Source organism: Solanum lycopersicum, chromosome 5, assembly GCF_036512215.1.
Source record: "Solanum lycopersicum chromosome 5, SLM_r2.1".
Taxonomy (NCBI): Eukaryota; Viridiplantae; Streptophyta; class Magnoliopsida; order Solanales; family Solanaceae; genus Solanum; species Solanum lycopersicum.
Window position 1 is genome coordinate 12498983 of NC_090804.1, and position 22975 is coordinate 12521957.

Consider the following 22975-nt stretch of genomic DNA (forward strand, 5'->3'; position numbering starts at 1 on the left):
ATTGTTGCGCGTCGCTATCGCACGCTATTGTCAGGAAGCTCGACAAACATGGCTACTGATGTTAACGCGCTTTTGGGAAGCTGTCGCTGGGATTTTTGGGTTTGGATGCTATGTCTTTCTCGTGACTAAAGGAGAAAGAGATACGGTCGGATCGAGAAAAAAAAAGATGGGCTGGGGCGTTATTTGAAGGATAAAAAAAATTGGGCCTGGGAAATAGGGTTAGCAGAAAATGTTTTATAATGGCCCCAAAATTTAATCTTTTAAAAGCCAAATGAACTTTGATTAAGTCAAAAGGGAATTCACTAGTGAATTTGATTAAAACTTAGATAAGAAAAATTAATAACTAGGGATAATGCACAAGTACCCCCTCAACCTATGCTAAAAATCTCAGACACACTTATAGCATACTAAGGTCCTATTACCTCCCCTGAACTTATTTTATTAATAATTTTCTATCCCTTTTTGGCCTACGTAGCACTATCTTGTATGTCCAACGCTGGTTGACTTTTTTTTTTCAAGCTAGTGCCACGTAGGTCGAAAAGGGAATGAAAATTACTTATAAAATAAGTTTAGGGGGATAATAGGACCTTAATATAGTATAATTGTGTTTCTGGAATTTCGGGCATATGTTGAGGGGTACTTGTGCATTTTCCCATCAAACTAATTATATAAAAAACACATTTACTATTTAAAATTATAAAGTTACTAAAATTACTTTAAAATAACTTTAAAACATTTTGAATTTTATAAAGCTAATTATTTAAATCGTTCGAAATCAATGAAAGCACGAAAGTTAATTTTTATGTCTGAGAGAGTCAAAATTGGGTGTCAACATTACTGGTTTCTGATCGAACATTTGTACCCCACTCTACCCGCTTTGCTTCTTAAAACTCTCTTGACAGTGGAATCTAACAAGAAAAACTCCTCTGTTGACCTGTGCAATTTTTTAAATTCCCATTCCTTCTAGATCCTATTAAAATATCCCTCCATGACTGATTGTGGAGTATTAGAGCCTAATACGTAGCATATCATTATTGTATTACAGTATTCAACTTCTTCCTAGATGTCTTCTAGGGTAATTTTAACATTTGAAATCCCTTTGCTACCGGTCAAGTCAAAACCCTCAGTTGCATCCCCCTTACCCATAATTTTACTCCACGAGCTAGGGTGATAAGTGTGACTCACCTGATATTTTTCCAACATAGCCTCCTCCTCCACCTGATATGCCCAGGAGCTAGGGATTCCCAATACTGGATTTCCCATTTGTGGTGGCATTTTGACAAAATTGAGCAGTGCAATTCCTTATAATACATTGATGCTTTTTGTCTGCCTAGCATCACCTGATTGTAGCACTTTATTTTTACCCATCATATCATTTGTGTCTTCGACTTGGATCTGTGGCCCCCTCCCTGCTTGTTTTTATTTCTTAGCCATTTCAGGTGTTACTGAGAGAAATCGTCATTCCATAGAGAGAAGCTCTATAAGAACTTGTATAGTGTATACTCACACATGCTTCAATATGTTTCTAAATGCATTAAGAAGTTGTTTGGTAGAGTATATTAAGAAATATAATGTATGCATTAGGTGTGTGTATTAATAACACATTGTTTGGTACATTTTTCTTGCCATGTATAACTAATTCTTGCATTAGTTATACACTTTATTGTATATGTATTAAGTTGTATATATTATTAATACCAAGTAACATTTTCTCTTCTTTTCATTTTCATTCTTGCCTTTGTATTTTTATTTGTTTTTCAGTGTCTTTTAATTTGTTGGCGTCTTAATAGATTTAATGGCCTTTTAGTATCTTTAAAAAAAATCATATTTTAACATAGTTTAATCAAATTTTTTACTACTATGGTGATAAATTTGATAACAAGAATTCTTTGCCAACTTTTCACAAAAATATTTCGACTCAAATAGTACAACTATTTAATATTATTTTTGAGAAAAAGAAGAAGAAAAGGTAATGATATTTTAGCAAAGAATTTTTTTTTAATGTTTTAGCAAAGAACTTTGTTGCAAAGGAAGTATGTAAATAAATGAAATGTAAAGGGTATTTGTAAACATATATTTCTGAATAGAAATTATGCAAAATTTGTTATTTATAATATATCAAATCAAACAGTGTATAAGAAATAATGCTTGCATAAATAATGCAAACATTACTAATGCAAGCAGTCAAGCACTACTAACATTACAAAAAAATACTTAAATAGTGGGGGTTAAAATTACATGTTGTGACACTCAATAACCCCCACAATTTAGTGTTGCGGCAGTTGGGACAACCCCTACAAATAGGTGTGTCATTTAATAAGCGAGAGTTTTTGACCAACCCCTGGTACCATTAATAGGGGTTATAACCCCAAAAATGTATATTAAAAAAACTGCAGTTCAAGTTCGGGGAGTCAAAACACCAACAATATGTGAACTTTGGGAGTCAAAACCCCCACAAATCATGAATTTTAAATTAAGAATAACAAGAGTTCTAACCCCTGTAATTTATGAACATGTAACCTTTTAGAGCATTACGCTGGAAAAGTTATATTTTAAATATTAATGACTAATTAACATGTACATCATAATCTGACCTAAAAGGGCTTATTAGCATTAAGAAATAACATTTCAACACAAAAAATATATTACAAAGTGTAATATTAGTTTTACAAACTAAACTGAAAAAATATCATTCACTTCAACCATTATGATTACTAGAAACTTCAAATCAGTATAAAAACTATTAGTCAGTAGTCTTGCTTTTATTGATGAAAAGATTCACTACCATCCAAACTCAAGAAAAGGTTTGCAACTATTCATAGAACTTCAACGATGTCACTACGACTAGTATCACTAGCATCGCCTGTCTGCAAAGGAAAATACACAATAAGTGATATGATAAATGCTCTCACCCTTCTTTTGTAACCTCTTTTGAATGCCATAAAATGAGTAGGACCGAAACCTAATCCAACGATCATGGTAGTTTATAAAAAGAGACTTACATACTGTAGGAGTTATAAAATGCAGCAATTACAGGAATGTGACCTCGATTATGAAATAATGCAAGCTGACACTAAGCATGTGAACAACAATACCAAATTCTCTACTATGAGTTTCAATACAAAATGCCAAAAATAAATAAATAGGTCTATACTAACATACACATTCATATTCCTCTTATAAAGAACATAGTCAATAATACTTTTATCAAATGGAAGGAGGAGGGAAGTCAGAGTAGCATATGTGCACTTCCACTAAAAATAAATTTTGAGCAACACAGTATTATTTAAACAACAATTAGATTACTAGACCCACGACTTGCTTATCATCTCTCCCTCTCAGTGTTTACACATCAGACAAGATTTCTACATGGATCAAGAATACACATCATTGATGTTGGGCTAGTATATTAGCAGTTATAGATTTCTTTTCATGCAATCTGAGAATTAGTATTAGATCAATTTCAAAAGAATGCCACTATGTGATCTCCATAACCAATTAAGTGATGAACATACAGAGAGGTAGTGGGATGAGAAAATTACCTCAGGTATTAGAGCGGTGACAAAAAGAGCGGTACGAGTAGGATAGACACAATCATACATGTCAGCACCTAAAGCACTATACAATGTCTAGTGAGTAACCCACCCCTGTAGTACAACAGTCGAGTTATCAGAAGTCAGAAGGCATCACATATAAAACTAGAGAATTTGAAAATAGAGGCATCAAGATATATCTACCAAGGAATATCATAAGAGTGAAACATACCATTACATATCATGGTTTATGCTTAGGTAGCGCAGCAGTACACTGAGCCACGACATGCCAAATGGAGTCTATATCTTCACCGCCTGCTAGACCATCAATAGCATAGCTGTCACACAAGTAAATTCAGTCATTTCACTGTAAAAAGGTAAATGGCCTATGCACAAATAAAAAGTATTTTGGGGAAAAACATTGCCAGCCCCTCCAACACGAGAAGAAGAAGAAGAAAGATGGAGAAGAAAATAAGAAAAAGAATACCTATTGCTTCTATGGTCCAATATTCCGTAGACTCATGTCTAACAACACGCTTCTTGAATAGTTCTTGTTATGATTCGGCCTAATTTAATGAAGTTGATTGTGATTCAGCCTGATTTGAGGAAATTGGTTGTGATGCAGCCTGAGTTGACTGAACCGGCTGTAATGTGGCCTGAACTAAGAAAGCCAAACATCTCTTTTGAACCCTCTATCTCAAGTAGAATCAACTCACATGCATTTTATAAGATAATGAAAAAAGTGAGAAAAAATTCTAATTATTTCTGTCTACAGAGAATTATGTACCAATATATGCAGAAATGTACATATATGTAGAAGAATGTAAGTCATAGTACAATTTTTCATCTAGTTAGTTTCCATTTCAAGTCAATAGATTTATTCAGTCATAATGTTTATATTTTTATGCCAAAATTGTAACATAATGGACACCAACAAGAAGTTTATTTACAGAACAACAATCAGATCCTTAGAGTAGTGTTGGGCAGAACAATAATTGAGAGCGCTTAACATCAGCATCAACAGATGAACTTAATGCCAGGGAATTGTTGTTGAATGACTACTTGTTTCATATATAATTACATTAACCTTATCTAATACAATCTCAGTATCTACTTTGTCTTAAAATTGGACCAAAATATTACTTGCTATTGGATTGATTTAATTAAAGTAAAGTTAGCAGAGAAGACCTTGACCATCACCATCAGAGAACCACAACCTCTAATTTGCATCAACTTGTTGCTTAGAAAATGATTGATTTAAATAGAGTTGGCAAAGAAGAATTCCAAAATGGAAGACCTTGAAAAGTTGACTATCACCATCAGAGACAAACTTCGATTTTCTTGCGCCTACATTACGCCTCTTACCACTTGGAATATAACAACACACCCATAGACTTGATGTCTGGGGAGGGTGGTGTGTACACAACCTAACCCCTACCTTATGAAGGTAGAGAGATTGTTTCTGATAGATCCTCTCTTACCATTAAAAATATGTCACTTAATTTCAAGCTATCTTCAATAAAGAAATTTAAGCAAGTTCATATAATCACGCTTAATTTCTAAGCATAGTATTAAGTCACAAACAAAACTCATCCTTCACCCTAGTCTGCGATTTTATATTTACAGTCTTTTGGTGGTGTAAAATGGATATAGTTGAGGATGTTGAAGCCCCCTTATTGACTGTACTAGAAATTCCCTACAAGTTGAGAATCTGTTGTCACTTCGAACTCTATATGACATCTTCTACACCAACTATGTCGCTATATTTATTATGTATAACATCTACTTATGATTATAGATTACACAAAAAAATGGATATTGACAAGTGATGCATCATTGTATTGATCAATGTTTATACAAGGAAGAAACTTTAAAATCTCTTATTCACAAGTCAGGAGAAAGATCCATTAGAAAAAGTAAAAAGGAATTGAATGTTGTTACTGTTTATAGCTGAGAAAAAGCCCATTGGCAAGATTATTTTCTTGACAAGCCCCTGTTGTTCAACGAAAAATAGTAGCTTGTGGTTGTCCAGACTACTTCCCCTGCATAACCAAAGCAAAACCTACTACTTTTAGTATTTTTCACATCCAAGTACTATATATCACAAAACAAAGGGGAAGATGGGAAAGAAATAAACAAATTGTAGGAACAAGAATACTAGAGATTGAGGACAAGATCAAATTAACAGACTTTTATCTCAAGAAAAAGTAGAGACTATTCCTATCAGAGAAGCACAAGGAAGATGTGAAAATGATAGAAATACTCATAGAAATAAGGCTATCCAGTACTTTTGTTTTGAATGGACATACTTTAATCAAGGCGGGCGAGTGATCCCAATGTGATTGGTTATTAACTACACCCTCCATTTCAATATGTTTGTCATATTTCCCTTTTCTAGTTCATTTTTAAAAATTCATCTTGATGTTTTGTTATCATCTTTTACCTTTCAATCTTGTCTTGATTATATTCTTTTGAGTCGATGGTCTAATCAGGAACAATATCTCTACCCAACAAAGGTAGAAATAAGGTTTGCATGCACCCTACCTTCCTAGATCTCATTTGTGGAATTATACCGATATTTTACAAAATGAGATGAACATCAGTTATAAAAGATTCAGATATAAAGAACTAACATAAAATTCCGTACAACTCAATTTATTCACCTTTATGACTCCTCAAATTATTATAGCTCTTATGGCTTTGAAAACAAACTACTTTGGCAACATGCCAAGACACTCAATAACAAGTTTACTACACAACAAACCCAAATTTCTGGTCAAGTCATGAGAAAAAATAAAGCTTAATACACAACACAAGATTACAAGAAAGAAGGATTAGAACAGACTGTTATAACTCTCTGGAGCATACAAGATTATCAGAAAATTGGCTCATAACGAGTATCACCATGTTTAGTAGCAAACGTCCATTTCTAGAAATGTTCAGTACAAATGTATAATTAATTGCCTTTCCATCCAATCACCAACCTTTGATTTGTTCTACCTTTGATGGACAAATTAACTTTATACAATTGAGTGAGTTATAACAGATTACTCCATAGAGAGAGAAAAATTTCTTACTTATCTTTCCGAAGCTTAAAGGCTATTCAATTTAGTTTCACCGAGGCTGAAAGCAGGACACATTAATTTCACTATAATCACAACAAAAAGCAGAACAGAGAAGTAAATTACAAAGCTAAGAATAAATTGCATAACAGGGACAAAAAGCAGTGTAGAGTAGTTAAAGAACTATAGCATGCATAGCTGCCACTTGGACCTCAAAAGAACCAGAAATACAGGAATATACTTGTCTAAGCTCTGTTATGTGGTCAGAGTTACCCGATACCTGTGTTGGTGAAAAATAATGAGCACATGATATAATAGTTGAGATGCACGCAAGCTGACTTGAACAGAGGCATAAAAAACTTACTCCCTCCATGGCATCTAACTTTTGCAACCCATTAAGCATCTCAATTATTCAAGATTCAACCACCAGAGAAGGTTCATCTCGAGAATATATGTTCCAAACCTACTTGTGGTCAAGTCTCTATTAAACATTTCACTATCCATCATCAAAGAACCTTTAAATAAATATAAATTTAGAACCACCAAAACTGTACTACTATACCAATAATTTAAGATTTCGCTTAAAGGCATTGAGCAGAATTGATCGACCTTATAATCACAGTTGTCAATTATCAGATTCAGAAACATTTGTCGTGGACTTCTTCTAAACAGATTTTGTTATTCGTTCAGTGGTGAACTGTGTAATAATCTGATAACGAATCAACCAAAGACTTGATAGCACCCTTTTTAGGCACAAATATGAACTCATCTCATCAAAGAAAAACATCCATTTGGCTAGAAATCTTTATTTCTGCAAACAATCATTCACAATGAGAAATTTATTGTTATAATAGCCATCAAACCTTTCCTGATCTCTGATATCATGTCGCGTAACATATCCTTTTTCAATCCATGGCTACAATACCTCCATTACTCTTTCGTGCACACCTCCAGCATCATGAATTACAAAATGAGACTTTATGGTGAAACTGTTGGGTTATGGGTCTTTTTTCCCTTCCTATGTGGATAAATAAAACCCCAATTTGGACCAACCCATTTTTGTCCAAAAGCCCATTCTTATGAAACAAATATAAGCCTATTTTAGGTCTTATTTTCAGATTTTTTAGAGAGAGTTTTTCAGCAGCCAAAAGAGAGAAAAAAAGAGAGAAATTCGCAGTCAAAAATCCAGCCATAACAACCAACTTCAAATTGCGATTCCCGCTTCGTTTCTTGTCCGATTGAGCTGATTTTTGGACAGCATATTATCTTCATCTCAATCTTTGATTAGGAACTGACAGAGTTGGATTTGGTGGTCTGCAACTTCAGTTTTGCTGTCATGAACAGTAGCTGCGAAATTGGTGATTTTGCTCCTGTAATTCTCTAGATTTGGTGCAATCTTATTTTGTTGTTGCTCGTTGTTTGGCACTTTGTTTTGTGGCCAATTTTGGAGAAAAATATTGTAACTCTTGGTGATTAGAGTGGAGCTTTTGGTCCCGTGGTTTTTTACTCTTCACATCGAAGGGTTTTCCACGTAAATATTGGTGTCTTGTGTGATTGGTTTATTATTGTCTTGTTATATTTGTTTGGTTGAATTACTTGTTGCCTTACTATCATATTGCTTGTGGTTGTTTGTTTTCTCTTGGTTTAAATCGAAAAGGGAAAGTATAGACTTGGGTATTCTTCCGCTGTTATCCTGTCAGGCATTCTTTGTTAGTGCCTTGTCTTTCCCAACAAAGTGGTATCAGAGCATTGGTTATTGTTGATTGTCGTTTTGAATGATGGAGGCAAATATGAGAAAAATGGTGTGTTTAACTGGTAGTAACTATCATATTTGGAAAGGCAAGATGAAAGATCTTCTATTTGTCAAGAAGATGCATTTACCTGTGTTTGGTTCTAATAAGCCTCAGTCTTTGAATGATGAAGAATGGGAATTTGAGCATCTGCAGGTTTGTGGCTATATTAGACAATGGGTTGAAGATAATGTTAGAAATCATATTGTGAATGAGACACATGCCAAAAGTTTGTGGGACAAGCTCGAGACACTTTATGCTTCGAAGACTGGCAACAACAAGTTGTTCCTATTGAAACAATTAATGAATATCAGGTATAAAGAGGGCACTCCTATTTCTGATCATATTAATGATTTTCAGGGTATTCTTGACCAGCTATCCGGAATGGGTGTAAAGTTTGATGATGAGATACAGGGACTTTGGCTTCTTAATACTCTGCCAGACTCTTGGGAAACTCTTCGAGTTTCTTTAACTAATTCTGCTCCCAGTGGTGTTGTAACCATGGAATATACTAAGAGTGGTGTCTTGAATGAAGAAATGAGAAGAAGATCTCAAGCCTCATCTTCTTCAGCTTCACACTCCGATGTTTTGGTTACTGAAGATAGGGGAGAAACAAGTCCAGAGGTCAAAATGATAGAGGTAAAAGTAGAAGCAAGTCAAAGTCTAAATACAAGAATACTACATGTGACTATTGCCACAAGAATGGGCATATCATGAAATATTGTTACAAGCACAAGAGAGATATGAGACAACAAAAGAGAGAAGGGGATAATGAAAATCGTGTTGGTGTTGTTGCTAATAATGATCTTCTTGTTTCTTGTGATGAAAATGCCATTAATCTTGTTCGTGATGAGTCTAGCTGGTTTGTGGATTCTGGTGCTACTTCTCATGTCACGCCAAAGAAGGAATTATTTTCTTCTTATACTCCAGGTAATTTTGGAACGTTGAAAATGGGCAATAATCATGAAGTTGAAGTTATTGGCATTGTGACAGTTTGTTTGGAAAGTAACAATGGTTCCAAACTAGTTCTTAATAATGTCAAGCATGCTCCAGATGTTCTCTTGAATTTGATTTCTATGGGATATATTGATGATGAGGGTTATGTTAATACACTTGGTCCTGGCCAGTGGAAGCTTACTAGAGGTTTGATGGTTGTGGCCCGTGGTGACAAGTTGTCTAACTTGTATGTATTTCAGGGCTCCATGTCCAGAGACTCAGTAAATTTGGTGGAGAATGATACTTCATCAGAGTTATGGCATAGAAGGCTGAGTCATATGAGCGAGAAGGGGATTGATAGTTTGGCTAAGAAAAATTTGCTTTCTGGAGTGAAACAAGCAAAGTTGAAGAAATGTGTTCATTGCTTAGCCGGTAAACAGAAAAGAGTTTCTTTTCAGAGTCATCCGCCTTCAAGAAAGCTCGATTTGCTGGAGTTGGTACATTCTGATTTGTGTGGTCCTTTTAAGGTAAGATCTCATGGTGGTGCACTTTACTTTGTGACTTTTATTGATGATCATTCTCGCAAACTCTGGGTATTTCCTTTGAAGTCCAAGGATCAAGTACTTGATGTGTTCAAGGATTTTCAGGCCTTGGTTGAAAGACAAACTGGGAAGACATTGAAATGCATCCGCTCAGATAATGGTGGTGAGTATATTGGTCCTTTTGATAGATATTGCAGAGAGCAGGGTATTAGGCATCAGAAAACTCCTCCAAAGACTCTTCAGTTAAATGGTTTAGCAGAGAGGACGAACAGAACTCTAGTTGAGAGGGTTAGATGTATGCTTTCAGATGCTAAGCTGTCAGATTCCTTTTGGGCAGAAGCACTTAATACTGCTGCTTATGTTATCAATTTATCTCCTGCTGTTGCTTTAGATGGTGATGTCCCTGACAGAGTTTGGACTGGTAAGAATTTTTGTTATGATCATCTTAGAGTCTTTGGGTGTAAAGCCTTTGTACACGTTCCTAAGGATGAAAGGTCAAAGTTGGATGTTAAAACTAGGCAGTGTATCTTCATTGGTTATGGTCAAGATGAATATGGCTATCGTTTCTATGATCCTGTTGAGAAGAAACTTGTTAGAAGCTGTGATGTTGTGTTCTTTGAAGACCAAACAATTGAAGATTTTGACAAAGCTGACAAGGCTGATTTTCATACTAGTGAGAGCTTAGTTGATGTTGATCCAGTTTCGTTGACTATTGCACCGGAAGAAAATCTTCATAATGATGAAAATCAAGTTGATAATGAAGATGGTGATCATGTTCAGAATGACCGGCATGATGTTGTTGATGCTCCAGTGCAAGATGATGTGGTTGTCCAACAACCAATTATAGATGCTCCAGAGAGTTCTCTCAGACGATCTAGTAGAGAGAGAATTCCTTCATCTCGTTATTCTCCCAATGAGTATGTACTCTTGACTGATGGGGGAGAACCTGAGAGTCTTGATGAGGCCATGGAAAGTGAAGAAAAAGAAAGGTGGTTTAATGCTATGGAAGATGAGATTAAATCCTTGCATGATAATCATACCTTTGATTTGGTTAAGTTACCTAAAGACAGAAAAGCTTTGAAAAACAGGTGGGTTTTTCGGGTGAAACATGAAGATGGTAATCCAGTTCCACGGTACAAAGCTAGATTAGTTGTCAAGGGATTTAATCAGAAAAAGGGAGTTGATTTTGATGAGATATTCTCTCCAGTTGTGAAGATGTCATCCATTCGTGTGGTTCTAGGCTTGGCTGCAAGTCTAGATTTAGAGGTTGAGCAAATGGATGTTAAAACTGCTTTCCTCCATGGTGACTTAGATGAAGAAAATTATATGGAGCAACCGGAAGGTTTTGAAGTTAAGGGTAAAGAGAATTATGTTTGCAAATTGAAGAAGAGCTTGTATGGTTTGAAACAAGCTCCCAGGCAGTGGTGCAGGAAGTTTGGTTCTTTTATGAGTCAGCAGGGCTTCAAGAAGACTTCTTCAGACCATTGTGTTTTTGTGCAAAAGTTCTCTGATGGTGACTTTATTATTGTGTTGCTTTATGTTGATGACATGCTTGTTGTTGGTCATAATACTTGCAGGATTCAGAAGTTGAAGCAAGAGTTGAGTAAGTCTTTTGCTATAAAAGACTTAGGACCAGCAAGGCAGATTCTTGGCATGCAGATTGTCCGTGATAGAAAGGCCAAGAAATTGGTATTATCACAAGAGAAGTACATTCAGAAAGTACTTCGCAGATTCAGCATGGACAAAGCTAAGGTTGTCAGTACACCTTTAGCTATGCACTTCAAATTGAGCACGAAACAGTGTCCTTCTAGTGATGATGAGAAGGAAGATATGAAGAAAGTTCCTTATGCTTCAGTTGTTGGTAGTTTGATGTATGCGATGGTTTGTACAAGACCGGATATTTCTCACGCTGTTGGAGTTGTTAATCGTTTTCTTTCTAATCCGGGAAGAGAACATTGGAATGCTGTGAAGTGGGTTATGAGATATCTTTGTGGCACTTCTAGTCTGAGTTTGTGTTTTGGTATAGGGAAACCTATTCTTTGTGGTTATACTAATTCAGACATGGCTGGTGATGTTGATACTCGCAAGTCTACTTCAGGGTACTTGGTTACTTTTGCAAGGGGAGCTGTGTCTTGGCAATCTAGGTTGCAAAAATGTGTTGCTCTATCTACTACAGAAGCTGAGCTTATTGCTGTCGTTGAAGCTTGTAAAGAATTGCTTTGGATGAAGAGATTCTTGGGGAACTTGGTTGTGCTCAAGAGAGGTATGTGCTTTATTGTGACAGTCAAAGTGCTATACATCTTGGCAAGAATTCTAAGTTCCATGGTCGGTCTAAACACATTGATGTGAGATACCATTGGATTCGAGATGTGTTGGATTCTAAGTTGCTTGAGCTTGAAAAGATTCATACAAATGACAATGGTTCCGATATGATGACTAAAGCTTTGCCAAGAGGGAATTTTGAAGATTGTTGCATGGTCGCCGGGATGACGGTCTCCTCCACATAGTCCTGAGGGGGAGAATTGTTGGGTTATGGGTCTTTTTTCCCTTCCTATGTGGATAAATAAAACCCCAATTTGGACCAACCCATTTTTGTCCATAAGCCCATTCTTATGAGGCAAATATAAGCCTATTTTAGGTCTTATTTTCAGATTTTTTAGAGAGAGTTTTTCAGCAGCCAAAAGAGAGAAAAAAAGAGAGAAATTCGCAGTCAAAAATCCAGCCATAACAACCAACTTCAAATTGCGATTCCCGCTTCGTTTCTTGTCCGATTGAGCTGATTTTTGGACAGCATATTATCTTCATCTCAATCTTTGATTAGGAACTGACAGAGTTGGATTTGGTGGTCTGCAGCTTCAGTTTTACTGTCGTGAACAGTAGCTGCGAAATTGGTGATTTTGCTCCTGTAATTCTCTAGATTTGGTGCAATCTTATTTTGTTGTTGCTCGTTGTTTGGCACTTTGTTTTGTGGCCAATTTTGGAGAAAAATATTGTAACTCTTGGTGATTATAGTGGAGCTTTTGGTCCCGTGGTTTTTTACTCTTCACATCGAAGGGTTTTCCACGTAAATTTTGGTGTCTTGTGTGATTGGTTTATTATTGTCTTGTTATATTTGTTTGGTTGAATTACTTGCTGCCTTACTATCATATTGCTTGTGGTTGTTTGTTTTCTTTTGGTTCAAATCGAAAAGGGAAAGTATAGACTTGGGTATTCTTCCGCTGTTATCCTGTCAGGCATTCTTTGTTAGTGCCTTGTCTTTCCCAACAGAAACTTCTCCATGGTGCAGGACATAGGACTACAAGCCGATAAAAGTTTACATTTGCTCCTAAATCCACAAAGGTTCGAAACTTTCTAGAAAGAATTCAAAATTGAAAAAGAATTAGTTGATTTACAAATTGAAAAATGCATGAAAACGAGGAAACAGAACTCGCGAGTATGGTGGCTCATCTTCAAAGCTTTCGAATGTGATAAAAGGAGAAGAGAGGCATATATGTAGAGCGTTCGGGACTTGATTGTGGATGATGATGTCTGTACAAATCTCATAACCAAAAACTAAAAACTTAGTAATACTTAACAGAAATTGAAGATGCTAACAAGTCAGAGGATAACATAGAGAGCAGCTACTATATGCGATCTGCAATTAGAAACCTTCGAGAAGTTTCTCCTGGCCAAGTATAGAACAACCAATAGTGAAGGCACCATCTTTAACACAATTATTTCATAAACCTCCGTAATTTATGTGTTTTTTTTTGTAGTATAATGCAAGCACTACTAGGACTCGATAAATAGAAATATTTCTTTCTAACTTAATCAACATTCACAATATAGTTCTAGGGTTTTGAGAGTTTAGTTTTTGGAGGAAAATTTGTGAACCTCCTTATATTCAGAGTGAATATTGGTCAAGGTTATTTGTCTCTATATTTTATACTCTCATATTTATAGTAGATTGATCATCTCTTTTGTGGGATATAGGTTGATTAGCCGGACAACGTTAAATTTTTGTGTCTTTGATATATTTTTCACTTGTATATTTTTATTCATAGTCTTTCGAGGTTTGCTTTGTTATCTTCCACATAACACCTAATTATTTTCGATATAGTTGACCTTCATTCCCTTTATGTTTAGGTGACTCATTTTACTTGTGGTAGATTTGTTGTTGGATTTAGAGTTAATCACACAATGATGGATGTTTCTGGCTTCAAAATGTTTATAAATGCATTAAGTGAATTAATTCAAGGAGCTTCAACACTTTCTATATTGCCTATATGGAAAAGGCATCTCCTAAGTGCTAGAATATCACCATGTATTATATGTACTCAATGAATTCGATAAGCAAATTGAATCAAAAATTTCATGAGAATCAATTGAAGACAAGTTGATACAACAATCATTTTTTCTCTGGAAATATGGAGATGGAAGTTATTAAAATCAAGTTCCTTCAAATTATGAATGTACGAAATATGAGTTATTAACGGCATTTTTATGAAAATGTCGTACCATTGCTTTTGATTTGCACCCTAAAGAAATTGTTCGTTTCACGTTACTAATGAACATACGTGGAAAATCACTCAACTTTGAACTGCCACGTGAATATGGAATGCATATATTACTCCAGCTACAATATCAAAAGCGGGATTATTATGTTCAAATTCACTGACATATGCTGTAGAATTGGTCAAAAATCTCAAAGATAATATGCATGAAGATTGCATTAAATCAATAATAGTTTTAGTGGTTATTAAAGAATGACCAGAGTTGACAAAATCTTGAAATTTTCAAATATCATCAGATAATAAATATGTTGGATTTGATGAATTTGATTTTGGACGGGGAAACCCTAATTTTGGTGGGGTTCCAAAAGCTATATCAGTAAATAGTTTTGGGATGCAAGTTAAAAATATAATAAGGGGGGTAAGGTATTTCGATAGCTATAAATTTGCCTCCATTGATCATGGAAAAGTTTCAACAAGTTATCTACAAGACTTTAAGAAATGTGAAGGAGTCAATACAATTTTAGTGATGAATTAATTTTTTTTCCTGCATTTGTATGTTTTGGAAGTTAATAAATCAAAATTCTAAAGCTCGTAATATTCCACCCTTTTTCCATTAATAAGTAATACTTGTCCATTATTTTTTATATTTATAATTGAAATAATTAAATATGTTGCAAGCAAATGTTAATCCTCCAGGAAAATTAGAGTTTTACAACAAACATGAGGCATTACATCATCAAATAAAATGAGTGAGCTAATGTCTTTAAATTTAATCAGCCCTACTGTGACGTCCCACCACAATTCCAGTCTGATTCCGCGTTCGGATAGGGACAGAATGTTCTAGAGTTGTGTGGAGAACTCTAGAACCTTTTGGAAGACTTAAGAAGGCTAGAGAAGGTCCCAAAGTAGTGTAGAATTCTCTAGAAAAGGGACTAAAGTGTAAATATTTTAGGGACTTGTAAAGTAAATATTAATTACACTTTAGTCCCTAGGAAGTAGTATAAATAGAGGTGCCCCTCACTTGCAAAGGTACCAAGCAAGTTGTAAGCATTCTCTTAGCGATCTAAGTCTTAAAGGCTTTCATGAACTTACAAGATCTAGAAAGAGTAGTAAGTAAGTCGTCGAGGGTCACATGGAGTTCTTAGCAAATACTCTAAGTCCGTGACAAAGTGGTATTAGAGAGAGATTTGATACTAAGGGAATGGTTAACGACGGAGACGTAAACGGCGCTAGCACCACCAACGTCTGTATGGATGGTGGTAAGAAAAAACCGAAAGGGGAAGAAACATCAAAAGGGTAATGAGGAGGTGTTGCCCGAACTCACACTTAGCGAGGCTCTAAAATCTCATCCACCCTCGACTGCCGAAGCAAGTGACGAAGAATTGGACGAAGATGCCATAGACGTCACCGCTGGAAAATAATGGGTCGCAAGGGTGGAAGTGGCAAGGCAGGCCGTAGAGATATTAGGTCATCAACATGGGAGACGGCAAGTTCAAGACCCTTGAGGACTTCACCCTTGAAGATACCGAGAAATCCGTAAGGAGTTAGAGGGTCGCCAAGGGCTGAGTTCGAGATGAAGGAGGCCATAACTTCCTTGTAGTGCCGGCTTATGGACGCGCTTAGCACAATTGAGACGTTGAAGGCCGAAGTGAAAACACTCAAGGAAGGCGTGGAGGTTAGAAGAACTGCATCACCTGACCGTGATAGGGAGTCCAGGGTCGAGGCTCCCAAGCCACCTATATTCAAGGGCATCTGTGGTGCTCAAGAGGTGGAAAATTTTCTATGGCACTTGAAGAATTACTTCAAGTGTAGTCGGGTGAGAAGCGACGAAAATAAGATAAACACTGTCATATTGTATCTGTTCGAGATGGCTATGCTATGGTGGAGATGCAAAGAAGCTGAGATTAGGAAGGAAGGACATGCCCACTTATTGGTCATGCAGATAGTGAAGGGCCTAAAGAAAGGAGAACTGATGTTCCTAGCTACCATTGCAAGTTCAGGAGAAGACAATGGTACTATGGATTCCTTGCCACCAATCATAGAGATTGTCCTTAAAGAGAAAAAGAATGTGATGCCTGATGAGCTGCCAAAGACTCTACCTCTAAGGCGCGAGGTAGATCACAAGATAGAGTTTGAGGTCGGAACCAAGCCACCCGCACAAGCACCTTACCGTATGGCTCCACCCGAGTTAGAGGAGCTAAGGAAGCAGTTGAAGGAGATCCTCGAGGCCGGTCACATCAGTCCATCCAAGGCACCTTATGGCGCACCAGTACTATTTCAGAAAAAGAAAGATGGGTCATTGCGCTTATGCATCGACTATCGTACGCTCAATAAGGTAACAATCAAGAACAAGTATCATATCCCACTGATTGTAGATTTGTTTGATAGACTTGGGCAAGCCAAATACTTCACCAAGATGGATCTCAAAAAGGCTACAACCAAGTGTGTATCGCGGAGGGGGACGAGCCGAAGACAGCGTGTGTGAGTAGATACGGAGCATACGAGTGATTGGTGATATCTTTCGGCTTAATCAACGCACCCGCCACCTTTTGCACGGTGATGAACAAAATCTTTCATCTCTACTTAGACTATCTTATTAATGATGAATCCAAATCCGAATGAACATTAATTTTCTATTTGTTATTAACTAACATGTTAGTTTCTACATTTTTTTTATATATATTAATCTTAATTTAATTGTTATGAGTTGTGGAATTAAAGGTGCAAGAGTTGTAACATGACATTGCAATCGAAATCAATTTTCTTTGTTTATACGAAGAAACCTGTAGAAAGGGACAAAAGAGAAAATCAATTTTCAACCATCTTCTATGTAACTTCTAACAAAGTTAAAAGAAAAATGTCACAACAATAGCATAAAGAGTTGTCATACTTACATGAATCACTACGACTTATAGTAAAGATTAAGCTCCATGAAATAGGAGGATGAAAACTTTTAGGAATGAAACAAAGTTCATAAGAAGCTGAATCCATTCAATGGAAAAAATCTTCAAATAATAGTGGCAGCAAATCACTCTATTTATAGATTACAAAGGGTAGTGTGAATAAATATTTATTGTGCCTTATCGGAAAGGTCACAACTTTCTGAAAAAGTTGCAACCATTTGGAAATGTCACAACCTCTCATAAAAGTCACAATTTTCATAAAAGTCGCAACTCTTCATAAAAGTCACAACTTTTGATATAAAAGTTGCAAATCTTCATAAAAGTTGCAACTTTCATAAAAGTTGCGACTTTTCATAAAAGTCACAACTCTTCATAAAAGTCGTAACTATTCATAAAAGTCACAACTTTTAATAAAAATCACATATCTTCATTAAAATTGCATATTTTTCTTGAAAGGGGAAGGCTAGTTTTGGAAATAAATAAATTTACAAGGGAATTCTGGTTAGTGATGGTGCCACGTAGGCGGGCCTAATATTTTCTTTTATATATATATATATATATATATATATATATATATAAAATTATTATTATTATTAAATACCTTTTCAATTTAATACAGCAGAAGGGGTAGAATTTTATATAAAAACACATGTTTCTCATCTTTTATTTGATTTAACAGCCAACGTAGCTGTTTTTTTTCTTTGTTTTATTAAACATAGAAATATTCGATCAGACTAATATGAATCATTATACACTTTGACATTGAATGGTCATTGATAAATTTTTATTCTTTTTTTTACTTATTAATGTAACGTTCACGAACAATGAAATTAAAAAGAAACAAAAACGTTTTCTTTTTAAAATGGTTGGACATACATATATGTTCCTTACATATTTTCTAGTCACCGACAAAAAAGTAATTAGTGAATCCCCTTTTTACTTGTCTATTATTTTAGAAATTAATTTTTTCCTTAACATTCATTTTTTGTTCTTCAAATCATTTTTCAAAATCTAACCATAATATAATATTAATTAATATGACCCAAATGAATACTAATTTGCTAGAATTATTTATTAACCTGTCAATTATTAATTTTAAATATTAAATAATTAATTTCTTATATACTAATACCTTATATTTTAATAGTGCTTGTGTTAAACGCTTTTTTTTCGAAAAAACAAAGTAATGGTTACACCACACATTTTATTTTTGTTTGTAGTAGTGTAGGGTCCAACATTCCTACACCACACATTTTTTGTGTTTGTGTTTGTGTTTGTGATAGAATGACACTCACTTGATGCAATTGACACACTATAAATCTCATTCCAAATGCTTACAAATAATTCATATTTCAAAATAACAACTCAATCAATCGTTGCTAGCACTCTAAATTCTATTAAACCGAATAAAAGTACGTTACACGTACGTATGGCACATAATACTATGCCAATTTCAGTTACACATGACAAGCCAAAATTAGTTGTTCCATCAATTGTAACACCTCATGAGATAAAGCATCTTTCTGAAATAGATGATCAAGGGAGTACTCGTTTCCATGTTTCTGTATTAATGTTTTATAAATATAATTCTTTAATGGAAGGTAATGATCCAGCAAAAATTATTAAAAATGGATTATCTAAAACACTTGTATTTTATTATCCATTAGCTGGTAGACTCATTGAAGGGCCTAATAAAAAGCTTATGGTAAATTGCAATGGTGAAGGAGTCTTGTTTATTGAAGCTGATGCTAATGTGGAGCTTGAAAAATTAGGTGACTCTATTAAACCACCATGTCCATATATGGATTTACTACTCCACAATGTTCCTGGTTCTGATGGAATGATTGGTTGCCCTCTTTTGCTAATTCAGGTAAATAACCTTTTATATAAATCTTCTTTTCTTATTTAAAAAAAAATACTAAACTAGTCCTTCGGGATGACTAAGTTGGTTTAGAGGGTGGTTATCTGACCCTTCTCAATGTATTCTGAGTTGAGCTTGTGACATAGAACTTGCCTAGTGTTGTTTACATAACCACACAAGCTATTACACAGCAAGGGGTTAACCTCGTGCTCACCTGCAGGGCAGAGGCTATAGCAGAGGTTATAGCTATTGCAAATTACAATTTATTTATTTTTAACTAAACTACAATATCTCTATGTATAGGTGACTCGTTTTACTTGTGGTGGATTTGCTATTGGATTTAGAGTAAATCACACAATGATGGATGCATATGGTATCAAATTGTTTCTAAATGCATTAAGTGAATTAATTCAAGGAGCTTCAACACCTTCTATATTACCTGTATGGCAAAGGGATATACTAAGAGCTAGATCACCACCATGCATTACATGTACTCACCATGAGTTTGATGAGCAAATTGAATCAAAAATTGCATGGGAATCAATTGCAGACAAGTTGATACAACAATCATTTTTCTTTGGAAATAAGGAGATGGAAGTCATTAAAAATCAACTTCCTCCAAATTATGGATGTACGGAATTCGAGTTGTTAGTGGCATTTTTATGGAAATGTCGTACCATTGCTCTTGATTTGCACCCTGACGAAATAGTTCATTTGACATATCTTATTAATATACGTAGAAAGCTACTCAACTTTGAACTACCATCCGGATATTATGGGAATGCATTTATTACTCCAGCTGCGGTATCGAAAGCAGGATTGTTATGTTCAAATTCATTGACATATGCAGTTGAAATGATTAAGAAACTTAAAGATCATATGAATGAAGAGTACATTAAATCAGTAACAGATTTAATTGTAATCAAAGGGAGACCACAGTTATCAAAATCTTGGAATTTCATTATTTCAGATAATAGATCTGGTGGTTTTGATAAATTTGATTTTGGATGGGGCGAGCCTATTTTTGGCGGAGTTCCTAAAGCTGTATCTTTAATTAGTTTTGGTGTGCCTGTTAAAAATGAAAGAGGTGAAAAGGGTATTTTGATAGCCATAAGTTTGCCTCCTCTTGCTATGAAAAAATTTCAAGAGGTTGTGTATAACTTGACATTAAGAAATATGCAAGGAGTTAACATAATTTCAAAAATGTAGAATTAACTACTTGTCCATCTTGTATGTATAATATTAATAAATCAATGATTTTTTTTTATCTTCCATTGGAGATGAAAATTAAGTTCAATATTTTCAATTTGTCAAGAGTTAAAACTTTTTCTTGACATTTCGCTTAGTTGAATGTCATGCAACATGCCACCTCACCCTAGCACTATTTTAATGAGTTAAGAGCCTAAATGGTGAATTATGTTAACTAAAATTTTAAAAAGGTACATCAAAATTTCTTTTTAATCAAAATAGCAAAATCGCTTACGAAGTAACAATTTTATCCGTTGAAAAAAGCAAAATCGCTGCTATAGCAGCGATTTGTTAAATTCAAGTTTTTTTTAAAAAAAAAAATAAATAAAATCGCTCCTTTGAGAGCGATTTTCAAAATACAATTTTTTCTTATAATCTTTTTAATATGTCGCTACCTCACCAGCGACTTAAGATTAATTTTTTTTATTATTAACTTTTGCTTCTTTTTTTAAAAAAAGAAGTTTAAATCAATTTTTTTATATCTCCAGTAATTTTTAATTAATTTTTTTAAAAAATCAAATAAATCAAAAAAGAATTAGCGATTTAATTTTAAAAAATAAATAAATAAATTTAATTAAAACTCGCTGCCTTGACAGGGATTTGATTTTTAAAAATAAAAAATAAAAATTGATTTAAACTTTTTTTTAAAAAAAAAAACAAAAGTTAATAATAAAAAAAGTTTAAACTTAAGTCGCTGCTGAGGCAGCGACATTAGAAAAATTATTTAAAAAAAGATTTATTTTGAAAATCGCTTCTTTTGGGAGCGATTTTGTTTTTTTAAAAAAAAAATCAAATTAACAAATCGATGTAACAGTAGCGATTTTGCTTTTTCCGACAGCTAACATTGCTACTTCGTCAGCGATTTTGCCGTTTTAGTTAAAAACAAATTTCATATACTATTTTGGAATTTTCGTTAATATTTGTCACCCTGTAGGCTCCGAACTCCTATTTTAATGGGGGTAATATTTATGAAAATCACCTATACTTTCTTATTTTTTGGTTTAACAACCAATCCACATTGCCAAAAGATTGATGTTGAAGGATCAAGTAAAGAACAAACTTTTTAAATCATTGATTTTCATTTTTAGTGAAAGAAAGAGAGACAATTTCTGAAAAAGACAGTTGGAGTGTGTTTGTTTAGAGCCATACATATGTATCCCCTCATTCATTTTTCGATTTCTGAACACAAAATTTAAGCAAAAAAGAAATGATTTAAAATTTGATAATTTAAAATAAAGTTATCAGTATTTTTGTCAGTTATAAATTATTTTATCAAGAATTAAAATGAGAAGTAATTTAAAATTTTAACTTTTTTTTAAATAAACATGTATAACCGATCATAACATTTATACTATGCCCTTTCTCCCTTAGTCCCTTTGTATCTCTAATTTTTAATATGTCTGGAATGTATATTGGATTCAAATACATGTATCTAGTGTGAATGTGTGATCTGCATACAGACTCTCTCATTCGCTTTCCTCTTATGTATCTCAAAATGTATTATGATAATTAAAATGTATTATATTTTGGTGTATCTGAATTAAAATCTTATATGAAATCATTAATTAGTGATATAATAAGTATCTATTATCAGACTATTGGGAGAATAATAAATATGGAAGGAATGTTTGTATAATCAAATAATTTTCATAAAACTATCCAAGTCATTGAGTTTCAAAGAGATAAAGAGAAAAATGTTTTCTCTAAAAGACATTTGAAGTGCAGGCTAAAGAAAACTAATAATGTGTTTATGAGCCTTTATGAGTCAATTAATCACCAACAATGTAGTACAAGACAGCGACATAAGCCTAACTATTTTAAGATTGAATTAAAAAGAAAAATATTACACGTAAGTTGATTAAGAAAAAATATAACAATATAAGCTAAACTCAAGTTAAATTAAAACAAATTAAGTTCTCTAAATTATTGAAATTGATTCTTAGTATAGGGGTGTCACTAAGATGGTTTGACCTATTCTATTATAGAATTCATATCATACTAATTTTTCAATTATTTTATTTAGAATTAGATTTTTCGATATCATCTTATCATCTATCATCTGGATTTCTCTTTGTTAGTGGTATCAATATAGTTTGATTAATTTTCTTTTTATATATTTTTAAATCGTCATGACAGAGTCACAAGTAAAGAGTAGGTGATAGTTATTACGATGGGGTGATGTTGGTTGTTGGGGAGGAATGAAGTAGTGGAAGAGGAAGTAAGGGAGGGGGGCAATGGCTATACAATGCTTGAAGTGTTTTTCTTTTTATAGAATGTATTTGGCAAGTGGACTAATTAATGCGAGATACAAAGTTATTTTTGTTGGATTTTAGCAAGTGTGAATGGGAAAAGAAAAGAAAGAATATCAAAAGTGAGGGAACTACTTTGGAGAGAAAATGAAAAGTCATTTGCAAAGTACAAATGAAAAGTTATTTCTTTGGATTTGGATTTGGATTTGGCAAATGATGTGATTGATCGATAAATTTTTTGGTCAAAATTTATTTAATTAATTTTTGTTAAATCAAATAAATCATGTTAATATTATCTCTTATAAATTTGCGGGTAACAGTAATATTCCAAAAAGTCGTTACTTTTCCGAAAAGTCGT

At 34.2% G+C, this 22975-nt stretch overlaps 1 protein-coding gene, 1 long non-coding RNA gene and 1 pseudogene across 7 annotated transcripts; 2 read left to right on the top strand and 1 right to left on the bottom strand.

Annotated features, from left to right (window-relative positions):
• Nucleotides 1–14880, top strand: part of LOC101245547 (methanol O-anthraniloyltransferase-like) — a 45290-nt pseudogene extending 30410 nt beyond the window's left edge.
• On the bottom strand, nt 2591–7410 carry LOC104647356 (uncharacterized). 6 transcript variants are annotated; one of them, XR_011221173.1, is made up of 6 exons: nt 6960–7410; nt 5475–5575; nt 4021–4194; nt 3766–3871; nt 3543–3647; nt 2591–2867 (listed from the first exon to the last, which is right to left on the bottom strand). It is a non-coding gene; the product is annotated as an uncharacterized lncRNA (long non-coding RNA). The 6 variants fall into 6 exon arrangements; XR_011221172.1 differs by having other exon boundaries at nt 6876–7016; XR_011221171.1 differs by lacking the exon at nt 6960–7410 and adding an exon at nt 6611–6742.
• Nucleotides 14881–18593: 3713 nt separating the features above from the next.
• LOC101250692 (methanol O-anthraniloyltransferase) lies at nt 18594–20394 on the top strand. Its single transcript, XM_004239188.4, has 2 exons — nt 18594–19129; nt 19424–20394. The coding sequence occupies exons 1-2, from the start codon at nt 18689–18691 to the stop codon at nt 20327–20329; spliced, it is 1347 nt and encodes a 448-aa protein (XP_004239236.2). The 5' UTR covers nt 18594–18688; the 3' UTR covers nt 20330–20394.
• The last annotated feature ends 2581 nt before the right edge of the window (nt 20395–22975 follow it).